The sequence below is a fragment of the Mandrillus leucophaeus genome, unplaced genomic scaffold (genome assembly GCF_000951045.1).
Source record: "Mandrillus leucophaeus isolate KB7577 unplaced genomic scaffold, Mleu.le_1.0 Scaffold387, whole genome shotgun sequence".
Taxonomy (NCBI): Eukaryota; Metazoa; Chordata; class Mammalia; order Primates; family Cercopithecidae; genus Mandrillus; species Mandrillus leucophaeus.
In genome coordinates, this window is record NW_012104109.1 from 5954 (window position 1) to 28830 (window position 22877).

Below are 22877 nucleotides of genomic sequence, written 5' to 3' on the forward strand. Positions count from 1 at the left end.
GTGCCCTGTCACAAAGATTTTCTGCTAAGTTTTCTACTAAATATTTTTAGTTTTACTACTTGCATTTAGGTCTATGTTCTGTGTTTGAAGGAGAGAAAGAGAGAGAAAGAAAAAAAGAGAGAGAGAGAGAGTGTGTGTGTGTGTCTAATGTGTAAGGTATAGATCAAGGTTTATTTCTACTGAAATATATATTGAATTGTCTTTTCAACTTTGTCAAAAAGCAACTCTTCATATTTGTGTGGGTCTGCTTCTGGACAGTTTTCTGTTCCATTGTTGTGTGTATTCATTCGTTTGGCAATGCTGCAGTCTTCATAAGTGTGGCTTCGATAGTAAGTGTTTTTGTTGTTGTTGTTTTGGAGGTAGAGTCTCACTCTGTTGCTCAATCTGGAGTGCAGTGGTGAGATCTCAGCTCTTGCAATCTCCGCCTCCTGGATCCAAGCGATTCTCATGCCTCCGCCACCAAAGTAGCTGGGATTACAGGCATGTGCCTTGAAACCCAGCTAATTTTTGTATTTTTCTTTAGTAGACAAAGGGTTTTTCACCATGTTGACCAGGCTGGTATCGAACTCCTGGCCTCAAGTGATCCACCCACCTTGACCTCCCAAAATACTAGGATTACAGGCATGAGCCACCATGCTGGGCCCAACAGTAAGTCTTGAAAGGGAGTAGTGTAATTTCCTCAGAAATTGATTTATCTTTTAAAAAATTGTTTTGGGTATTATAGTTCATCTCCTATCATATATTAATTGAAGAATCATCTTGTTTAAGTACACAGAAAATTTTGCTGAGAATTGCATGAAATTATGTTACATGCATACATTATTTGGGGATCCAAATTGCCTTCCAATCCATAAACATATATCTCTCCATTTATTTAGGTCCTTTAAATTTATTTCATTTTTTAATAATGTTCAGCATACAGATCCTATACATTTAAAAAAAATTCGTTAGATAGTTAGGAGCTATTGTAAGTGTATTGCTTTTACTCCTCTCAGATGAACTTAAGGACATGCCATATCAAAATTACCTACTTCCATAAATAGAGAGCTTTCTTAGTTTCAGCCAGTATGACTCAGTTTCACTACATACTGTCTTTTGACCTTTTTCAGACAAGATTTTTTTTTAAATTACAATAATTTCTTTCAGAATTTGGATCAGACAGCAAGTTGTAGAAGATTGCATATCCTTAGGAATAGTTTGTTACTGAATACTGCTGATAAAAATGTTGATTTTTAATATCATTTATAAATGTACCACAGTTCGCTGATTGCTAGTAAAGAAAAAAGACAAATAATCAAAGAATTCATATTCTGCAAACTTTATCCAACTTAAGTGTTTGCTTGCTTGCTCACTTGTTTATTTTCTTGTTTAATTTCTGCACAAAGGAAAGTAAAGAATATCTAAATTTTTATTAACTTTAACACACACAAAAAAAGAAAATAAAAAAAATAAGAGGGTACATTCAGTATGTTAGTTCACATCGGTTTTGTTATGAGCAAATAATCACTTTTTTTTAAGAAGATAACTTTTGTCTCATTTATTATTGATTTTTGTAGATTTTTAAATAGATTAACATAAAGTTTTTAAAATATCTACTTGAAAACATTTATGTAACTACCCACCAATTGTAGGTACATGTGATATTTTTAATGATAAACAAATTATCATGTTTATATGTTTATCATATAAAAGTCACTGTGTTCAAGTTGAGTTTGAAGAGAAAAAAATAGTGATTAGCTTGCATGAAAGATAAGGTTTTCAAGCATTGTAGATATTCATGTAATTACTTTACTGAGCCCTAAATGTACAAATGTATGACCTCAAATTCTACCCCCTTCCAAGACTTAAAATTTATGAATTATAAATGGAAAAGGTAAAACTCAATTTTTAGAGCATAGTGTTGTAAAATGTCTGAATGCTCTTATACGTCTAATTAAATGATGCCGTCATACACGTTTTTTTCTATATTTTTCATTTTTATATGTAAATACTGTTATTTGATATTCAGATTATTTTAAATGAATTTTCAAACACCTTTGGAGTCTAGATAATGAAAATGTAGTGAATTAGTTATATGTTTGTTAAAGGCCAAATGGCTATTACCTTATGATAATAATACACACACACAATCTCTCATGTTCCTATCTACTTTAATCGTTGAGTTCAGACATTATTAGTAAACTTCTGATACTTTACTAGTGATTGAATTGCAAACTTTTAAAACTGTACTTTGTGAAATTCTATAATTAGAAACCAACTTCTTTTTTCTACATTTCTTTTCACTCCTCTCATCCTGCTTCCTCCTCCATGTATCTTTTCGTTTCTCTCTCCCACTTTCTTTCTCTGTACTTTTCTCTTGCTGTTCCTCAGATTTCTGTTTGTTTGTTTATTTTTGTTTTTGAGATAGGTTGCCCAGGCTGGAGTGCAGTGATACTGTTACAGCTCACTGTAGCCTCGACATCCTGGGCTCAAGTGATTCTCCATCTCAGCCTCCTGAGCAGCTGGGACTACATGCGGGCACCACCACACCTGGCTAATTTTCTTATTATTTTTATCGAGATGGGGTCTCAATACGTTGACAGGGCTGGTCTCGAACTCCTGAACTCAAGTGATCCTCCTGCCTCTACCTCCCAAAGTACTGTGATTACTGGTGTGAGACACCCCACCTGGCCTTTCTTTGACTTTCCATTTTCTTTTGTTCTCTCCCAAACACCCTTCTTTTCTCCCTTCCTCTTGTTTTTTTATCTTCATCAGACCAATATTTGGCAGCAGTACCATTGCCCAGAGTTCATCAAATTCTCATGCATGAATACATGTGTGTGTACATGTAATTTTAATAGTTCTTCATTCAATTGAAATATGATTTCATTTCTTAGCTTAAGTTTCTTATTTAATTAGAAACGTTTAGAACTTTAATAATATGCAAACATTTCTAGATACTGTTCCTATCAGGACAGTATCTAGAGAAAAGAAAGTTTCCCCAGACTATTTTCTTGTGTCTAAATGAATAGGTATCCACATGCTATGAGGTTCCACTTAATTAAAACCATTAAAATCACAAGACTACTTATAATAGTGCTTATAACTAGAGTTTCTGATTTCACATTACGTTTTATTGTCTCTTTAGTAACCTAGATTTTGTTGTCTTGAAGTGTTCTAAAACACTAATATTTAGTTTTCAACTGACAGTACTAGTGGATTAGATACATGTGTTTGATCAATTCAAAGGACGAACTGGTTTTTATTAAGTTAAAAATGTGAAGTGACTAATATAGTTTAAAAATTTTTCAAAATATTTTTGCAAACATTTTTGCCACTGGTGTTGACTACTGCTATTGACTTTGCTAGAAAAACAAGTTATCCTTAAAAACTGATATTTTGTCATTATGGAAACAAGAAGTAAGGTGCTTCACTGAATCTAGAAATTAATACAATACATTAACGGAAAGTGTCTGCTACCAACTGCTAGTAAAAGATGGTTAGGAGTGAGCAATGAATCCACCCTTTTCACTTCATCTTTGCATGTACTTCGAGATGCCGGTGAGTGAAGTCTTCCAATACTTCACTTCATCTTTGCATGTACTTTGATAAAGGTCATTTGGACAAACCAAACAAGGTTATATATTAAGAAATTTGGGAGGTGGGGGTTCTGTCCCCAAACTTGACAGTGAAACTCACATAATACTTTAAACTATCATTCTTTAATGATATCAATACTTTATACTACTTACCAATACTTTAAACTATCATTCTTAACATGTCTTTTTCTTTTTTCAGTAATTGCTCACAAAGCCAAATACTTTATATTATTATATGTGAAGAATAAAAAAAAAAAAAAGAGTATCTTATTTTAAATTAGCCTTATTCATAAGGAAAGCACATATTGCACTACATTAAGTCTTACTTTGGGCCCTCTGCTTCATTATTTGTATGATCCCCATGTCACTGATACTTGTATGCTGGATGATCTTGTAGGAACCCATAGCTGCTTCAGAGTATAATATGAGGTGATGCAGAAAACAGGAGAAGCTTTGTCACTAAGTCAGCTGCAAGAAGAAGTAATGTGTATGAATGTACAGTATAGGGAAATCTATGAAAGATCCAGTCTCTTTCTCCCAAAAGACTCTGTTCCATGATACAAGGAGAATTCAGTTCTTTTTGGCAGACCTCCATGTCAGTTTGGAAGCAGTAAAAACAACCGCAAAAGCAAGCCTGCTTTCTCAATGTCTTTACGTTTTAAGTAACAATTTTTTCTCTCTTATTTTTGTTTTGTTTTGTTTTTGATAACTAGGAAGTAAAATAGAACTCCATTTTCACTGGATTGTTTGCATATAATTTCCATAGTTGGGTTGTAGCTGAGAATGAATTATAGCTATGAGTTCAACCATATGTGATATGCTTGTATCCATTACTGGCAAAATTTGAAGGAAAGGCCCTGCATCTCTTAGTTGAGGAGTGAATGACTTTAAATGATATTACATCAAGAAAGGCATAGAATCCCAGCAGATGATGTAATTATGTTTAAAAATGAGTATTATTAAATAATTCACACTTTTAATATGGAGAAATTAGGTCATTTTCCCACTCCTCCCACAAATATTCTATCTTAATATCTAAGTAATGAAACAACACAGACAGTGTTATCCATCCTGGTACTGAAAGAGAATGCCAGTTATGACAGGCTCATTGTTTACTTTAACAGGTAATTTGTGGACCGGAATCATTTAATTGTTCTGAGTACATAATTACATGTCAGCAATTTCCAATTTAATTAAAATGTACAAATCTGAAGATTAAGGGAATTTTTGAATTATTAATCATTTTTCCACTAGGAAATCTTGTTGCTCTGCAGGAGATTTGTCCAGTGTACAACTATACGTATTTTTTTCCTTCTCTTTCACAGACAGACAATTTTCCCGCAGAGCCCAATTACATGGGCAGCAGGCAGCAGTTTGTTCAAAGGTAAGGCCTATTAAATAACTTTTCTCAGCTTCCCCATTTGCATTCGTGTCAAAATTGCTTTGCAAGAGACTACACTTCAGATTCAAACTAGTAGAGACAACACTTTCTCTTCTTTTTCTTTATATGTATTTCAGTAGCTCCACGTTTAAGGACCCAGAAAGAGCCAGCCTGAGAGACAGTGGGCACGGGGACAGTGATCAGGCTGACAGTGACCAAGACACTAACAAAGGCTCCTGCTGTGACATGTCTGTTAGGGAGGCACTCAAGATGAAAACTACTTCAACTAAAAGCCAACCACTTGAACAAGGTGAGTGAAGTCTTCCAATGCTTACAAAGTGTAAAGCCTAAGCAGTCATTATAAACCTGTTAGATCTAGAGTTGCAGTTTATCACAGTGGAATGGACCATTGATAATATAGCAAAGAAACAGCAAAACTTGAGGTTGCCCCAGACAAAAAGCAACCATTGAATAACATAGTCAAAAATGAAAAAGGAGGGCCCTGGGTATCATTCATTAATCCTAAAATAAGAACTTGACCAAAGTCACTTGATTGTTCTTATTTCATAGGCGTTTCCTACCTTTTCCTATTTGGAGTTATACTAACAGGGAAAATATGGCATTTATTAGCTAGATATGTATATTTATGAATTTACAGTATAAAAATTAGTAAATTCCACACTTTTTAGGTAAAATGAAATCACTGGAATTTTATACCTCTTAGCAGTGTTTGTTGATTTATTTTTTGTTTGGATTTTAGCTTCAAAATAGTTTTTCAAGAGTCATAGGTAAACTAGGGTTTTGCCTTTCTTTTAATTTACATCTAAGACTTCATGGATATGAAATGGATAATAAAACAATGTGTCTTAATAAATGCATATATTTTTGTAAAATTTTATCTCTAATTTATTGGTCTCATATCACTTTTTATTAATTTTAATGCTTTTGTTGTTTTAAATACAATAAAATGTTTGCTAATGATTCATCCAAAGTAAATTAAGCTACTCTTATGTGTAAGACTAAAAACTGTGAATAGGTTTTTTATGTCCTATTGTGAAAATGAGAAGAACTGTAGTATAAATTAGATTTTACAATTACAAGTGCACTAGACTAGTTAATATAGTGATAGTCTTCATAATATTAGTAGAATTTAAATATATTTACACATATTATTTCAGTTGCTTTGAATGAGAAACTACCTTTAAAATATGTGAACCTAACCTCTAAGTCATTTATTGATTAATTATTTATAGAAAGTAAATTTTTGCCTGTAGGGCAGCCTGTTCTATCATATATACCTCAACAGATACAGTGTTAAGTTTTCTAGTCATATTAAAATGTTTAATGCAAATATTAATATACCATATATATAAGTATATACATATATGTTTATATATACATATATATTTAAAACAAAATATATATTCAGTTTAAATATATATTAATATTTTTGGACTAAATATAATTATGCTGAATTTATTTTAAGGTTGACCTCAGAAAAAGGTGTTTTCAAAGTAATAATTGCTAGACTGATTACTTTTTTCATGATCTTTTACCATAGCAACTTTCTGTGTTAATAGTGCAATATTGTTTTAAAAATATTTTTAACAAAAGCAATGCGAATCCTTATTTATTATTCCCATTTTCTGAAAATTTGTATGTTTACTTGACGTGACTTAAATGGTCATGATGGGTTATAGCTCTGTGATTTTATAAAATATATGAATCTTTGAGATACATTTTCAATAATGGGTTGTTGAAACTTGATATGTAAATACACAGCATGAAATAGACCCATCTATGTGCATGACACATAAAATGATTGATAGATAATTGATTGGCTACTACTTATGAAAATGCCTGAAGTAAGTAAACAGTTTATTGTATCTTTATGAGAAACTCTGTTAACTTTTTAAAAAATGATCAAACCAACAAAAAAAGCAACAACAAAAAACTGCTGTTCACATTAACTGTTTAATTCCTTGCCAACCACTAACTTAGAAATGTATTTGATAGGAGTGAATTTTCTGTATATTCTCTCATAGAGAAAGGAAGCAGTCTTGTTTATTATGTATGAAAACGCAATTTATACTAAAAAGCTCTTTTTTCAATTTTGATATTGAAAATTGAAGTCTAGGGAAGGTGGCTATTATTATTAAAAGAATGCCAAAAATGGCATAAATTTTAATTAATATTGCACAGGAAATAATTGCTAGTCTAAGAGTAAGAATGCCTATTAGAAATATCTCTTGTAAAGTAAGAAGCTTCCATACATTCCTATTAGTAAATACAGGAAAATTATTATGAATCTAGAAGATACACTTAAATAATCTATTTGAATTATGTGTAAAAGACTGGCTTTGATTTTAAAGCATGATATTTAAAGTTAGTTAAAATAATATTTCACAAATAATATTTGATCCATTGATTTGATTTATTCATTCATTTAATAAATATCTATTAAGTGCTTTGAATATGAAAGGAAACTTTAGATTATTCAGAAATGTCAAAACTGAATTTTACTTAGAGTCTGCCTTTAAGTAATCATATGTAACTAATTACAGATGGGCGATCACTCTCTCTCTCTTTCTCCCCTTCTCCCTCTTCATATTCCCCTCTTTTGCTTTCTCTCCTCTCATCTTTCTGTGTCCTCTATCCTCCTATATTTCTCTACTTCTTATCTGTATATCTCTTTATCTATCTTCATTGTCTATGTCAACTATTTTATCCGTCAGTCTGTCTGTCTTTCAAGTATCTATGCCTGTATCTGTTCATCTAGATTTAGAGGAGGGGACTGCAATCTATTGAGTTCTTACCACTTACCATAAACAGTGCAAATAATTTCAACATTAGGTTGTTTAACCTACAAACTCTAAAAAGTTTTTATTTTTATCTTACATATAAAAATAAGCTAACTTGAAGTTTATTAACTGTAACAGCAGGTTGGTATTTAATCCTAGGTTTGCATATGGCTCTAACTTTTCTATTTTCTACACAACCTTGTCTCCAAATGGGAGAGTTTGCTCAAATAACCATTTTGACTCATTGCTATAAGAAGATATTGAATAAACATCAAACAGTAAGTAAAAACTTGAGTTAATGTGTGCAAACCAAGGGGGAGAAGATCAAAATCTCTCATATGCATTGATTGAACTACTGTATTTTGCTCAGTACCTGAAACATATTACCCACCCAATTTAATTTTCATGGCATTTATAGATAGGAAAATACTGTTACTCTCACATTCAGTAGATATTAAGTAACTGTTTTTTAATGTTCTATAGTTATAAGTAGTGAAGGCAGTATAGAAATTTAAAAAAATATATTCAAAGCCTGCTCTTTCAAACAATGTTTTATACTATTCATGTAATGAGTAGTTTACTCAGAAATAATGTTAAAATGTTAAAGAAGCAAGCAGCTATTGTCTTGATCAATATATTTAGTTATTCTATTTGAACAACATCATGAGAGACAATTCCACAAGTAAGTCAAGCACACATATAAATAACTTTATTTATAGATGACAGATAATGGCAGCCATATGCAAATCATTATGTCATGTAGCTTTCAAATATTAAACCCTAATTTTAATAATTTCAAAATTATCCAAAAAGCAAAAGTAAATTTTCTCTTACGAGAAAAAACTAGAGCCAAATGAAAGGAGACATGTTTATCAGTCATTTTCTCTTACTAAAAATGTGTAGCAGTGCATTACACAGATTTCAATTAAAATTCAGTAGTATATTATGTTTTATATTTTTGTATGAGATTATTTTCCAACTAAAATGATCTCATTTTAGAAAAATAATGTTTTATATTTAAATTGAAATATTTCTTTAATTTAGAAATGGAAATCAATTTCAAAAATAATCTTTACATTTTCAATACTTTCTTTGTTAATAATGGTTTTCCTTTGGAAATGACTTAGGCCTTTTGAGATTTTATTTTATTAGCTCAAATATTACTTTGTTTCTCATCTTTTGTGCAGTGAAATTTTTTCTATTTGCTCCATTCCTGATATTTGTGTATTTTTGTTACCATTAGTTTAATTACAAATGCATACCAAAGGTAATGTATTGCCCACTCTTTTGGCAAGATAATTTAAAAGAATTCAGCAGCTAATTGAAGGTGTGATATACTGTACTAGAGCTGAAGACAGCTTTAAGGATGTAATGTTAATAAACCCTTTAGTAGAAAGAGGTTATCTTTTCTTTTAGTGTGATGGAAAAAAATTCAAAGAATGTACCTAATTTCCATTTTATTGCATATTTGTGCCCTAGTTTTCTATTAGTTAATTAGATTTTCTCCATGCCCCCCGTTCGTCCTTTATAAAATACAGTAGGTAGGTAGATTAAAAAATTCCAAATGTTTTGGAAGTTGTATAGTACCATAATAGCATATTACTTAATAAAAAAGGTAAATATGTATTTTTACCTAATAAACTATTGTTTATTTTAAAAATGGGAAAAGAAAACCATGGACTATTGAGAAAACTATATTTGATTTTTTTTAACTGATTTTATATTTTGGAAGAAGATAAACTGATTTATACCAAAACCCAATGAAAATAAATATAGTATTAGTTCTGTAAAGAAGAGCCACATATAGTTTTATAAATAATACAACTCTTTTAAGAATTTATGAAGCTAATGTTTTCTTAAGCCTCGGAATATTATTCACATTTTAGCTTCTTTAAGTAAGTACTATACCTATGAATTTCTATCCATTAGAAGCCCTGTAAATTATTTTGATTGTTAGCAATAACTTTTTCTTCATGAAAAGATTTAATAAGCATTTTCTAAAATTTAGTAGTCTCCATTGATTTCAAATAATAAATGTACAGTCCTTATAAATGCTTACCAGCAATTTCTCTGAGCTCCTTAATGATGGCTAAGTGATAGTTCCCAATTTTCCAAGGATGATCAGCCTTCTGCTATCTTTATAGTTGACTGAAACCAACTCCTTGAAGCCTGAAGCTAGTGGAATAGAATTGTGCATGATAATTCTGTTGACAATCTGTGTGCCAACCAATTCTAAAATCACCCTTTTGGGTGACCGGCTGTTGGTCCCTTCCCCTGTGACTGGATTCAAGGACTTCTCTGCTTCCCAGGGATTGCCATTCGAATTCTTTCTCATTTTTTTCATTTTATTTAATTGCCTTGTAATTTCTAGTTTTCTATTTAATCCTATGGCTTCCTTCTCCTGCCTCTACTGTTAGAAAATCTGTCTTCTCAAATTACATTGAGTTAAAAAATTGCATAATGAAATTCCCGATTCAAATCCAATTTTTAAAATCCATGAAAAGTTGACGGTAATAGGAATATCAAATATCTTTGGTTTGCTTTAGTGAATTCCAGTTTTAAGACTAAATTTCTTTCTTAAGGATGACTTTTTTTTCTTCCTAGAGAACATTCTAGAAAATCACAGAAAGTAAAGCTAATAAATATTTTTTTGTTTCTTTAAGTTAGTACTTGTATTTTGCTTGGGGCCACCTTAATCAAAATAGGCTTAGGCTAGTTTAAATGAGAGCAGTGTTTGTTATGTAATTTCACAGTTGCCTAGAGGTGGAGGTGGGGGAGGCTCTGAGTTTCACTCCCTCAACTCTCCCTTCCTAATTCACCATATAACGACTGAAATTTCATCATATTTCGAATTATGTTTGGAAATGAAACCGATTAAAAAACTTTCCACAACCTGTATTTTACCATGAAGGAACTATTTAAGAAAGCTATAGCAAGGAAATAGAAGTCGAGGCTCATGTCCACCTGGGGATGAATGTGTAGAAACACACATTCAGATTGTGTGAAGTTAGTGAGCTAGAGGTATAAGGTGTTGAACATAAACCACTTACTTTACAATCTTCCTTATAACTGACACTAAATAAAAAAGTAGTAGAACTGTTTCTTTCTGTGTTCTAGTCTGTGGAATGGTTACTGCAGTTCTGACTCTTCCAATTAATGAGTCGAGGCCTTTCCCAGACTTTCCCATAACAGACAACAGCCAAACTTTTCCCAGGCCAAAGAGAGGGTCGAGACGCTTATTCTTGTGGCCCAACAGCAAGATGCAGACGAACTGGGAAAGAAGAGAGCTTATTTCTGTAACCGGGTACAGGGAAAAGGCTGAGAAAATATCACCAGACTAAGTCAAAATCTCAAAGTTTTCCAGAGCTTATAAACCTTCAAAGCTTATGCCTATGTGTAAGTGTGCATTTGTTCAAAGACATAAGCGATTAACTTCTTCTAATCTATAACTAAGGTCAGAGTCCTAAAGACCTTCCTCTGGAGTCTCAGTAAATTTACTTAATCTAGATGGGTCCGGGTGCCAGGGGTGATTACCCTCATCTTGTCTCCTGCTAAATCATGGAGCTTTGGGAAGTTCCTTCAGACCACCGAATAAAATTTGTTTGTGGAGTTCTGATAAGTTTCTTCAGATCCCCAATAAAACCTGTTTAATCAAACTTGTCCTGTTAAGAATTCCTTTGTTATCTTGTTATGTTCTAAGGCCCAGGAAAGGCCTACTCAAGACTCTTGATAGACTTTTGTTACATTCCAGCCTTTGTTTAGGGGCACTGGCTCTTTCAGTTTTTAATATTTAACCTAACCATTCAATCCGTGCTGAGACCATTGTCACAGAGACCTGCTGTTCACCTGTTAGTCAGACCTGGCTTGCCACAAAACCACTTCCACTTAACCAAGAACATGAAGGTGATGACTGTGTCCCTCCTTGTAGTGGCCACCTCCGGTATCTGAAAACAATTTTTAAAAGAAATGCTGCTGTAAGCTTATTAATAGTAAATTTGTCTTAGGAAGGAAATAGAAAATTACTATCACATATGGGGGACAGGAAGAAACTATTGAATGTTTAATACCAGGAAAAAAAATTCTTAGAAATGTTTAAGGACACTGTTGCTTTGTAATTCACATAGGTGGCATGTAAGAAACTGCACTATTTGCCAGGACTTCCAATTATTTTCAATCCCTGTAAGGTTTTACTAGAATGCATTCATCTAATAGCATCTCAGTGTCAACTTTCGCACCCTCCTGTGCTGTCTTTCAAGACTTTCAAAATTCATCTCTGTTTATGTTTTCTGGATAAAGTGTTTTTCCCAAATTGTATGCAGCTTCAGTTTACTTTTGCTTACCAAAGTTTGCAATTGCCCCATGGTTTACCTAACTTTAAAAGTTTCAATATATTTTTCACATGTGCAAACATCTGCTTCTAGAATCCAGCAGCTGGTATCATGAAAATAGAGAGATTTTATGATCCTCATATTTGTTGCTCATTGTAAAGCCTCCTAACAAGTGTTGTATGATTTATTCCCTAATTTTTGCTAAAATTAGGGAATAAAATTAGGGAATGCTGAGACCGTGTTTCCAAAAGTCCTAAAAGCCCTCTCCTGCCTTATAATTATTGTATTTTTCAAGTAAATATCTCAACACATCAGAGGATTTTCCTTTTTTAGATTTTATTATAATGACAACATTTTGTTTTATTTTTTTATTTCATTCTATTTCTTTCTAGAAACAGGATCTCGTTCTGTTGCCCATGCTGGAGTGCAATATTGCAATCACAGCTCACTGCAGCCTTGATCTCCTGGCCTCAAGTGATCCTCCTACCTCAGCCTTCAAAGTCGCTAGGACTACAGACACACATCACCACACCTGGCTAATTTTTCAAATTTATTTGTAGGTACGGGGTCTTGTTTCATTGGCCAGGCTGCTCTTGAACTCCTGGCTTCAACTAATCTTTCTGCCTCAGCCTCCCAAAGTGCTGGGATTACAAGCTAGAGCCACTGTGCCTACCTTTTTTATTTTTTTATTAAGACAAATCATGTACTATTATTAAGTACACTTTTATGAAACTAGGAGTGTGCCCATACACTATTAAAATTCAGACAAGTTATCAGCATCAGTTAATTAAGAACTTAAGGAAATAATTTTGTTGATTTAATAGGTCCAAAACATTCCCCAGAAATTTTCTCTTACTTCACTTTGAGAGCATGTTCCAATATTAGAAGTTCTCTGTTCTTTTAAAAACCATATTACAAAACATTATGGTGAGAAGAAAACTTGAAGTATAATGCCTCCATTTTATAAGTAAGAAAACAGTTTCCATTGAGTCTTCATGTTAGTGGCAAAGGCAATACTAGTTCCGGGTTTGTAGTTTTCCACTTTAGGACTCTTTCCATCCTACCAAGCCATTTCCATAACACACAATAGAGACTTCAAAGTCTCCAAATAGGCACATCAAACCTGTAGCAGCACCATTTATTTCCTTACCTGGAGGAAATCTGAAGATGTAAGTGGTCATTTTTGAGAGCTTCATTCTTGATCCTTTAACATATATTGAATGAAAGCTCAGATGTACCCACTGACACTGCTGCATTATCACCAAACACTAGGATGTATATAGTCAGTCTGTGAACAGTATCTCCATTTCTCTTATCTGTTGCTCATTGATTCTTTCCTTAGTGTTGTAAGGAATCATGGAAACAGGAAAGCTTTTAACTCATTCATTTATTCGTTCACTGTTTTAAAATAAACAGCTATACCATGGCATACAAAGATGAGCTGAGGCACAGACTGGGTTTTCAGGGAGCGCACACTGTCATAAGAGAATCTGAAGAGAATCTGACATATAAACTATGAGGTCAGTGCAGTGAGACATATGTCCACAAAATTCATGTAGAATGAAAACCCAGCCCAGATTTAGGGAATCAAAGAGATTTTGTGGAGTAAGAAACATTTGAGCAGACCCTTCTGCACACTTGGCAGAGTAGTCAGACGAGGGAGGATGACAGGAAACACTCAGAAGCACAGATGAAGTGAACCAGTGTATGGCAAGTTGCTGTGAGGTGCAGATGAGTAGCGATGTGTGAGACTAGGAATGGCAGATACTAGACTAGGGAGGTGGCTGGAAGCCCAGTGATGCAAAGCCTGATAGAGAGCCATTAGGGGTGCTCAGGAGGTAACATTGCAAACTTCTATTTTAAAGAGATGATGTTTCTGGAAATATGTCGGGAGAGAGGAATAAATTAGGAAGCTTGGGAGGTAGTCCAAGGCAAGAGAAAATGAAGTCCAGAGTAGTGAAGAAGTAGGAGGAATGAACAAAGTAAATGATTAAAAACGTGTTTTGATATATACCACTACTTTTATAATGATAACGGATTGCTTAGCATTCTATTTGAAATTAGCTTTTGGTATAAGAAATTCTAAAGGAAAAAAATGACTTAATGTCTAACTAAATGGAATACTAATTGAATTATTTATTGCCTTAATTAAGTTTTTAACGTTATGTATGTGTTAATTATCTCTTAATGTCCAATGCTTATATGTTTATTAAAATTGACTCCGTAATGTGGAACATTTGAAATTTTTTTCCAGGGATGCTAGGAAAAACAAAAAATAACAACAAAAAAACACAACCAGATCTTTGAGAAAACCTTCAGAAAACAATCAGGTAGTATAAAACTTGATGTGTTGTTGTATTTTAGAATTGTGACTTAAGTAGCTTCCTAAACAATAGTCCAGTTTAGTAAGGTGGTGAAGACAGGGTGAGGTCACTGCAGGAACAACATTTGGGCTTTATAAAGAAGAGTTTAGATTTAGACATGTTAATTAGAAATGTCTGAGGCACCCATATGGAAGTATCAGGAAAGGCAGCTGGCAATCACAGTTTGGCAATCAGAGAGGTCAGGAGATATAAACTTGCAAGTTATTGGCATAGAACCATACTTAAATCCAAGTAAATTAATGAGAAAGAATATTGGGAGAAAAGATAATAGGGTAAAGATAATAGGGTTCATAACGTAATCCCACAGAACACAACACTAAGAAGCTAGGAAGAGGAAGAGGTCAGTAATAGTTCAGCCTGCCAAGAAAAATACTCAGTATGTTCTGTGGAAATCCAAAATCTAGAGACCCCCAGATGAGATATTTCACTGAAACTTACAGTTTTTAGATTTCATTTCCGGCCAAGTATAATTGAGAGCCAAATTACGTCAATATATTAGCTGAATAATGCTGTGTCTGTTTAGAATAAAATATGCTGAGCTGGTTGTATTTTATGATTCACAAACTAGTTCGGAGGGCAGTCCCAAATGTGTGATTATATGTGACTGGCATAAATATATAACTTTTCAAACTCACTATTTTGAAAGAAGAAGCATTTACTTGAAAATATACGTTTTGAATTTTTAACTAACTTCTTGTCTCATGCCCACTATGCATATAGGACTGTCTTAGTTGTCATGTTGAATGTTTGTTCAACAAATGTATATTGCACTTCTGGCATGTGACAGATACTGTTTCAAGTGTTAAAGATTGAGTAGTAAGTGAAACAAACATTCCTGCTCACATAGAGCTTACATTCCAGTGAAGATTCCTAGCAAATTCCCTAGACTCTCTTGGGACTTATGAAAACTATTTCAAAGAATTTACAATCTAGCAATGAAAATGAAATATATATTGAAAATATAGTAAAATGTAGAAAATAATGTATTGTTGTTTAGGTATAAATGAAAAACTCTGGGGCTTTTAAAGAGGAGGGATAGAATACTAATACTTACTCAGTGAAGATTTCATGTAAGAGTTAAAATTTGAGCTAGGACTTAGGAGATGAACAGAATTTTACTTTGAGAGATAAGGAGAAACTTACACAGCATAAACAAGCATGATATATAGAAGATATATATACAATGTTTCAATGAATTGTTTGATGTGTTCAGAGGAGAATGGACAGAGACAGAAGAATTATCAGCAGGAAAGCCATAGTCAGTAAGGAAGGAAAGGGGTAGGAAGCTACATAGTCACAGTGGCCGAAGCTAGGCAAAAACACACAATGTCGATTCATTAGAGAAATCTAACACAATGAAGTTCAAGAAACAACTATACAATCTGACAACTGACAGGTCACTCCTGATTTCCATGAGAGGAGTTAAGATGTTAAAGATAAGAGATTTCAAAAGGATATATCCTGGCACAGAAACTCAAATACTGCATGATCTCACGTGGAATCCAAAAAAGCTGATCTCACAGGAGTAGAGAGCCAAATGGTGGTTACCAGAGGCCGAAGTGGTTGAGAGGCTGGGCTAGAGGATTAGAGAGATGTAAGTCAAAGGATATGTAATTACAGTTAGAAGAAATAAGTTCAAGAGATCTTTTGTACAGCATGGTGACTATGGTTAAAGATGATACATTGTTTTCTTGAAGAATGCAGAGACTGTGGATGTTAAGTGTTCTCCCTACATACATAATAACTATGTGAAGTAATACATTTTTTAATTAGCCAGATTTAACTATTTCACAATGTGTGAATATATATATATACACACACACATATATATACACACACACACACATACACACACACACTCCTCAAAACATCATATCGTATATGATACATAGGTTTTTTTTGAAGAGGGATATGCCAAGGAATTATGGTCAGAGATTGGAGACGGAAAGTTTCCTCCTGTTTCAAAGAAAACATAGCAAGTAATGGAGAGGGAGCTGGGGTAGCTAAGGAAGATAGTGCTATGAATGAAAAAAGGTTTTACTATTCAAGAAAATTGAGTGTCAATATACTAAAGCAGCTGATCCAATTAGGAGGAAATATTGAAGGATTGGGCTAGAAAAAGGATATTAACTGAAGCATGATGGGGAGGCTAGCTTTAAAGTAAAGATAAACTCTTCTCCTGTAAAGAAAGGAATGAAGAAATAAATTTGAAAACATAAGCATAGATGTGGAAGAAAAGGGTAAACAATTACTGGTAGTTTATAATAGGTGGCTCTAATGTTTTCTATAAAGTGCAGGGCAAAGTCCACGAATCTCTTATTTCACATAAACACTTACATAAATGACACTCAGATATGTAAAAATTCAGAGAAGCTAAGAAAATTACCAAGATATTCTACCACAAGGTGCACATGTGTCAAAAACACATGTGGCCATTATTTCATATTTATAATTGCTAAAAAAAAAAAAAAAAAAGATTTAGGGGCATGGAGTATATCAAACCAAATATTTTAACATGTTAAAATTAATTTTTTCAGTCTCATAGTTCTCATGGATTTTTGAAAATTGATGTTATGATATTTAGGCCTATAATCATTGAAACTCTGTGCTTTCCAGAGTTAAGAATTTTTCTGATCTTAGAAAGGTGCTATAGTGCATGTACATACATTATGTATCATTTCCACTGGATTCTGTGGCAGTATCCATAATCAAACGCATTAACACTGTGTAGTGAGAAATCTGAATACCCTCACTAAATGGGGTAAATTCCTAATATAAGTAACCTATGCCAGTTCAAGTCAGTTTTATTCACCAAAAAAGTAACAAAGTTACTTCGAGATGTGGATTTTTTTTATTTTAAAATTATGAATAATGAATATGCAGTCTTATCTTATATTTAAGTTGCATGTTACAGCTTTTCCTTTTTAAAATTCTTGACAAGTTATATTGATGATGATTTAAGCAGTTGTATAATAAAAAAAAATTTATCTACTACCAAGATACATTATTTAATCCAATATTCTATGAAATTGTAATAGAATTGTGCAGTTAGGAATCTTTGGACTGGATACAAAAAAAAAAAAGACTATAAGTGATGACGGACTATTTCGTCTAGCCAAAGTAAATATAATAAATATTTACTTTGGGAAGCTAAAAAGTAATCTAGGCACATGGTAATGTATAATCACAGCATAGGATCATTTTGAATAGCACTTTTAGGATTTGCAAACCAATAATAAATACACCTTTACCTCTGACACTGGGTTTATTTTTAAAACAAAATATATATTTCATGGAAATTGATTTGTCTGCCCTAGATTTTATTTTCTTTGAGGATTTGAGAATTCATATAGAAAGATGAAATTGTTTTTTGTTCAGAGTCATTTTCTTTCTAATTTGAATTACTGTGTTCATTACATAATATTCTTTATACAGATATCTGACCTTTTACCTTTACAAGCTAACAGTATTTGTAGTATTTAATGGGAGATGGCAAGAAAAGCTGAGAAAATTTTAATGCATACAGAATAACTTCATGATGTATGCAATCATTACTCCACTCTGTTAGAAAACAATAGACAATAGATTACATCTTAAGTAAATATAAATCTGAGAATATTTCCTTTACTCATGGTGTTATGTTTTGATGTTTGTTCAGAGCCGGATCTCATTATCATTAATTAATATATGGATAAGGTAATTCGGTAAATATTACTTCAACACTCATGTATATGACACTGTTTGCCTTTGAAGTGCTTTGTCTTTGAGGATATCAACTCTCTATTATTGATCTGTGATTCCATTAGGTAAATGTTATATCTACTTTTATATATATATGTATGTGTGTATGTATATACAATTAATTTTGTTAGAGAAGCAAATAAGGAATGACTTCACAAATTACACGAGCTTGTAATAGGGTCTTGAAAGTGGACTCTCTATCAGATGAAAATATAAAAATTACAAAAATCGACAGTAATTTAAAAAGTGAATTGATTGTTTAAAGATGGGATACTAACATCATCAAAGAACTGCAGATGTAGCAAGCCATAGCATAATTTAGAAGTGGTAAATAAATCAAAATATTTTTATTGGAGTGTAGGGTTTTAATGGAGATAAATTGGACCAAAAGAATGCATTGGGGTCAGATTATGAAGGACTTTGAATGCCATACTAATGAGTTTAAATCTTATTTTACAGACAGCAAAAAAAACTTTATTTTCAGTGTGGTTACCTAGTCAGGTTGTTGCCTTAGAATGACTATGTAATGATACACCTGAGGAGGGTTGGAAATGCAAATAACTTGATGGCCAAGCTGATCATTCATCAAGTTTCGAAAGGACAGTGGCATGTTTAAAACTCTCTAAGCTTTGTATATTATAATATCATGTCATTTAATTGCTGTGCCCAAGACTTTTATTGAAATTATTCTGAACAATGAGCATAACTCAGAAAAAATATTGTGCAATATTGATTTCTATTTGTTGATAATAATCAAAGTTGATTTTTCCCACTCATTTTTACAGCAGAGCTGACACTCCTATGTTAAATATAATTCCTACTGAAATTCTTAAAAAAGGATAAATATATGACAAACCATATGAAGTTATTCAATCAGATAACAAAGATCAGTTAGTAATAATTGGTAATTTAAAGAAAAATATTAATAAACATCTACTATGTGTCAAGCATTGCAGCAAGTGCTTTTAAACACATCTCTCAAGTTGATAATATTGCTGTTACCACCTTTAAGAGATGAAAACCTGAGTATCAGAGAACTGAGGTAACTTGCCCATTTTGATGCCTTTAGCAGTGCAGCAGTTGTCTGTCTTATGCCATGTCTGTACTCTTTCCACTATCATCCCTTTTACTTATTTACAGTCTTAGATAATGATGTCCAAAGGAGAGTTTGCAGAACAGTTATATCAATATTTCTAAGTTGGAATTAAGATATGTTACTTTTAAAAGGTGAGTTGAACCTGATTCTTTATACCTAAGTTCAAAGATTTATGGAGAGTACTTCAGCACCACCTTTAGTCAACTGATTAATTGTGATTATTTATTAGTATTATTCTTTTGATTTACCTTGCTTAGCATTTACTCCTGAGACTCATATCTGGTTTTCTTTTTTTTTTTTTTTTGGTTTTGTTTTGGTGCTTATATAGATGACTTGCCTTTACCCACAACAATCTCTAGTTTATTGCTACAGATTCTGCAGTTAACCCTGGTCAGTCTTACTGAAAATAGATAGAAGACACAAAAAGCTCTGTGTTAACACATAAATACCATTTAAAAATAATTTAATTTCTATATACCCCTAAAACCACCCTTATATATGAAGCTTAGCTTATTAATATGTAAGCAATGGTGAAAGCAAGGTATAATAAGACAATTCTAAATGTAGTGTCTATCTCCCAATTCAGTGCCTCTCAATGCCAAATGGTACTTCTGCTAATTTTGAACAATAAATAAGATCACTTTTTATTTTTTAAATGCTGTATTTATTAAGTGCTAGCGTGGGTGTTATGTTTAGAACTATCTCAGACTCTTCCAAGATATCTGTATTATACACACAAATTTAATTCCCCTTCAATGAGACTCTACAATCTGCAGAACACTGTAGTCCATCTGTATTCATAAGACATTTCACAGTTCTCTAGGTACCTAATCAAAGTTTTTGCACAGTTAAAATAGAGCAGCAACAACACCAACAACAAAACCCACATACTTGGTTAAATTCCATTTTGTTTTCTCCATCCCAAACCTGGCAGGATTTTATCTTCACTTTTATCCCAAGCCCTCCCCAGCCATCTTCCTTCTTATAATCCTACCATTTACCTAGTCACTCCAGTTAGGAACAAAGGAATTACTATATCCTTTCTCTTCCTCATGCTAACATCTGTCATTAAGCCATATTGTTACCATCCCCCAGTTCTACTTGAAATTTCTTCAGTTCACTCACTCCCGGTGTATCTCCCTACCCAGGCTACCCTTTTTCTTGAAATACCCTCTCAGTTTGTCATGTTTTCTTTGTTGTCCTGTTACTTACTCACCAACAATTAGCAAGAAAGTGATCTACTTGCGATGTAAATTAGGTCATTTCACTCTTCCGATTACAATGCACACCACTTCCAAAACAATGTAAACTTTTAACCTTGGCCAAAAAATCCTCTCTGTCACGCCTGCTAGCTCACTCTACAACCAGCCATTGAGGCATTTTCTTCTTTTCTTTCTTAGGAAAGAAGCATCTAGTGCTGAGACTGTTTTGTTGTTGTTGTTGTTGTTGTAGTTGTTGCACCAACTTGTCTCCACCAGTAGTCTGCAGGTTTTGTGTGGGAAGAAAATATTTCTGTTAACCTCCAATGTATTCCCAGTGATTAGTTTAAAAGAAAAATAGATTGATCAAGGATTAAGACCACGGGTTAAGCAGAAGAATTTAGAGAACCTGAAGTCGACAGTGGGTAAATGTTAAAGGATCTTGATCTGGTAAATGACATGATATCAAACTATTAATAATTTTTAAGCCTTAGGGCAGTTCTGTTGAAGTCAGAAGCAGATACAACATTTAATGACTATTCAAAGAACAGAATTATGTACACTTGTCTAACTTACCTCAGGGAACATACAAAAATTTCAACAGTTTCATGAGACAGGCATATTTATTTTCATTTCGAATAGAGGAAATAACCATTCTAAGGTTACTAGAACTTTTGCGTGACTTAGCCAAAATTTTAGCTTAGGATGTCTAATTCTAATCTCATAAGTATTTTTTATTATTTCACAGTGGCCATAGCCCATGTGAGAAATAATGAAGTTCTAACCAGCCTAGGTGGTAGTTAAGAGGGAGTCAGGGGGATTATTGTATTTGGAGAATAAAGGCCTTAACGTCTTGATAGGGAGTTGGAAATCCTTGATAGAATGATCATGTTTTTCAGTATTAAGAACTTCCATCAGATTTTAACAATACAGTTGGGCTGTTAAGTAGTATTGGCTGGCAAAAACAATGTGCAGAGGAAACAAATGATTAAATAGAAAGAGTGGAAAGAGAATCGGGACATCGCAAAGAATGAGCGCAATCCATTTTGAGATGTATGACTCTTTTACTTGAAATAAGAGACTGCAGATGCTCAGAATATAATGTAGTCTTGAGAGAAAGATAGAAAAACTTAGGTTAGCTTTTGATTGTCTATAACTGATATTGTACTATAAAGTATATACAAAAATTATGGTAAGCTGACATCTTCAGGAAAATAGTGAATCAAATCGACACTGTGAAGCACAAGAGACAAATCAGCAAAATAACAACATATCCTGTGAGTAAATATAATAAGGACCTCAGGTGAGGTTGGTAAAGATTCCTCAAGATGCAGAAACCGCCTTTTCTGTTACCGTACCCAGAAGACACCTTTCTAATTAAATAATTCGATTTGAATACCCAGATAGTAGTGGGCATTTATTTGTGAAATGCTGATTCAGTTAGCCATATATATATGCATTGATTTAAAAACCATCAATTTAGGTAAGTTCATCTAAATTTATTGAGATGTGTAGAAAGTAATGATAGAAATGAAAGATTTGCTAAAAGCAATAAGAAGACATCACCAAGAAAAGGAATAGCAGCAAAGTACTCACATAGTAAATAGTTTCTAAAGAGAGGGGTAATGTGCCTCTGAGGCATGAGGTGAGATCCCCTTAAATTTAAACTTACAGGAGAACCCATATTTAAAATAATAAAAGTTAAGGGAACGAATCTTCAGAGGCCAGAGTTTTCCAGGTTTCTTTCTTTCGTTTTTACTGAGGAAAACAACACTATGTTTCTGCTTACACTTTCCTTCTGTAATGTACTGAGATTTTTAAAAACTAGGCTACATAGAATCCCAGATGTTAGAAATAAATCTCCTCCTAGATTTGTTCTTATAAGATGTAATTTTGACTTTCTATATTTGATTACTAAATATATGTTCTGTTTTATAACCACACATTCACATATATATAAACATACATTATTTTATTTAAACACATATATTTATATTTAAAGTTTAATGGCATAAGCTTTTAAAAATTTTAAGAATTACACCTAGCCTACATCTACCAGAATATTATTAACTTCTCAAATGTACTGTAATTGTGCCTGGAAATTATACCAGGTTGCTAGGAACTTGTCCTTAAAATTCCAAAACGCATAAACCATAGTTAATAATGCATTTTCATATAGATTTGTTAGCACACAAGTGTTCAAAACCCATTATTTATCAACCTAATTATTTCTGTGCTCATATGATAATATTTCATTACCATCATTTTTTAAATGTTGAATGTTGAAAAGAATGAAAGAAACAGCTTTTTAAAGCCACGGGGCAAGTTATTGGTTTTACATTATGAGTATTATGCTTTTATGAATAGAG

The 22877-nt window shown here is 32.9% G+C and overlaps 1 protein-coding gene across 3 annotated transcripts in view; it reads left to right on the forward strand.

Annotated features, from left to right (window-relative positions):
• The first annotated feature begins 4906 nt into the window (after positions 1-4906).
• The window catches only part of PCDH17 (protocadherin 17), a 68673-nt gene continuing 50702 nt past the window's right edge, over positions 4907-22877 (forward strand). For 2 of the 3 annotated variants that reach the window (XM_011990879.1, XM_011990880.1), the window contains exons 1-2: positions 4907-4962; positions 5097-5269. In XM_011990879.1, the coding sequence (XP_011846269.1) occupies positions 4934-4962; positions 5097-5269 (202 nt within the window). In that variant the 5' untranslated portion in view covers positions 4907-4933. The remainder of the gene's footprint in view (positions 4963-5096; positions 5270-22877) is intronic. The other variant, XM_011990881.1, reaches the window with a different exon arrangement.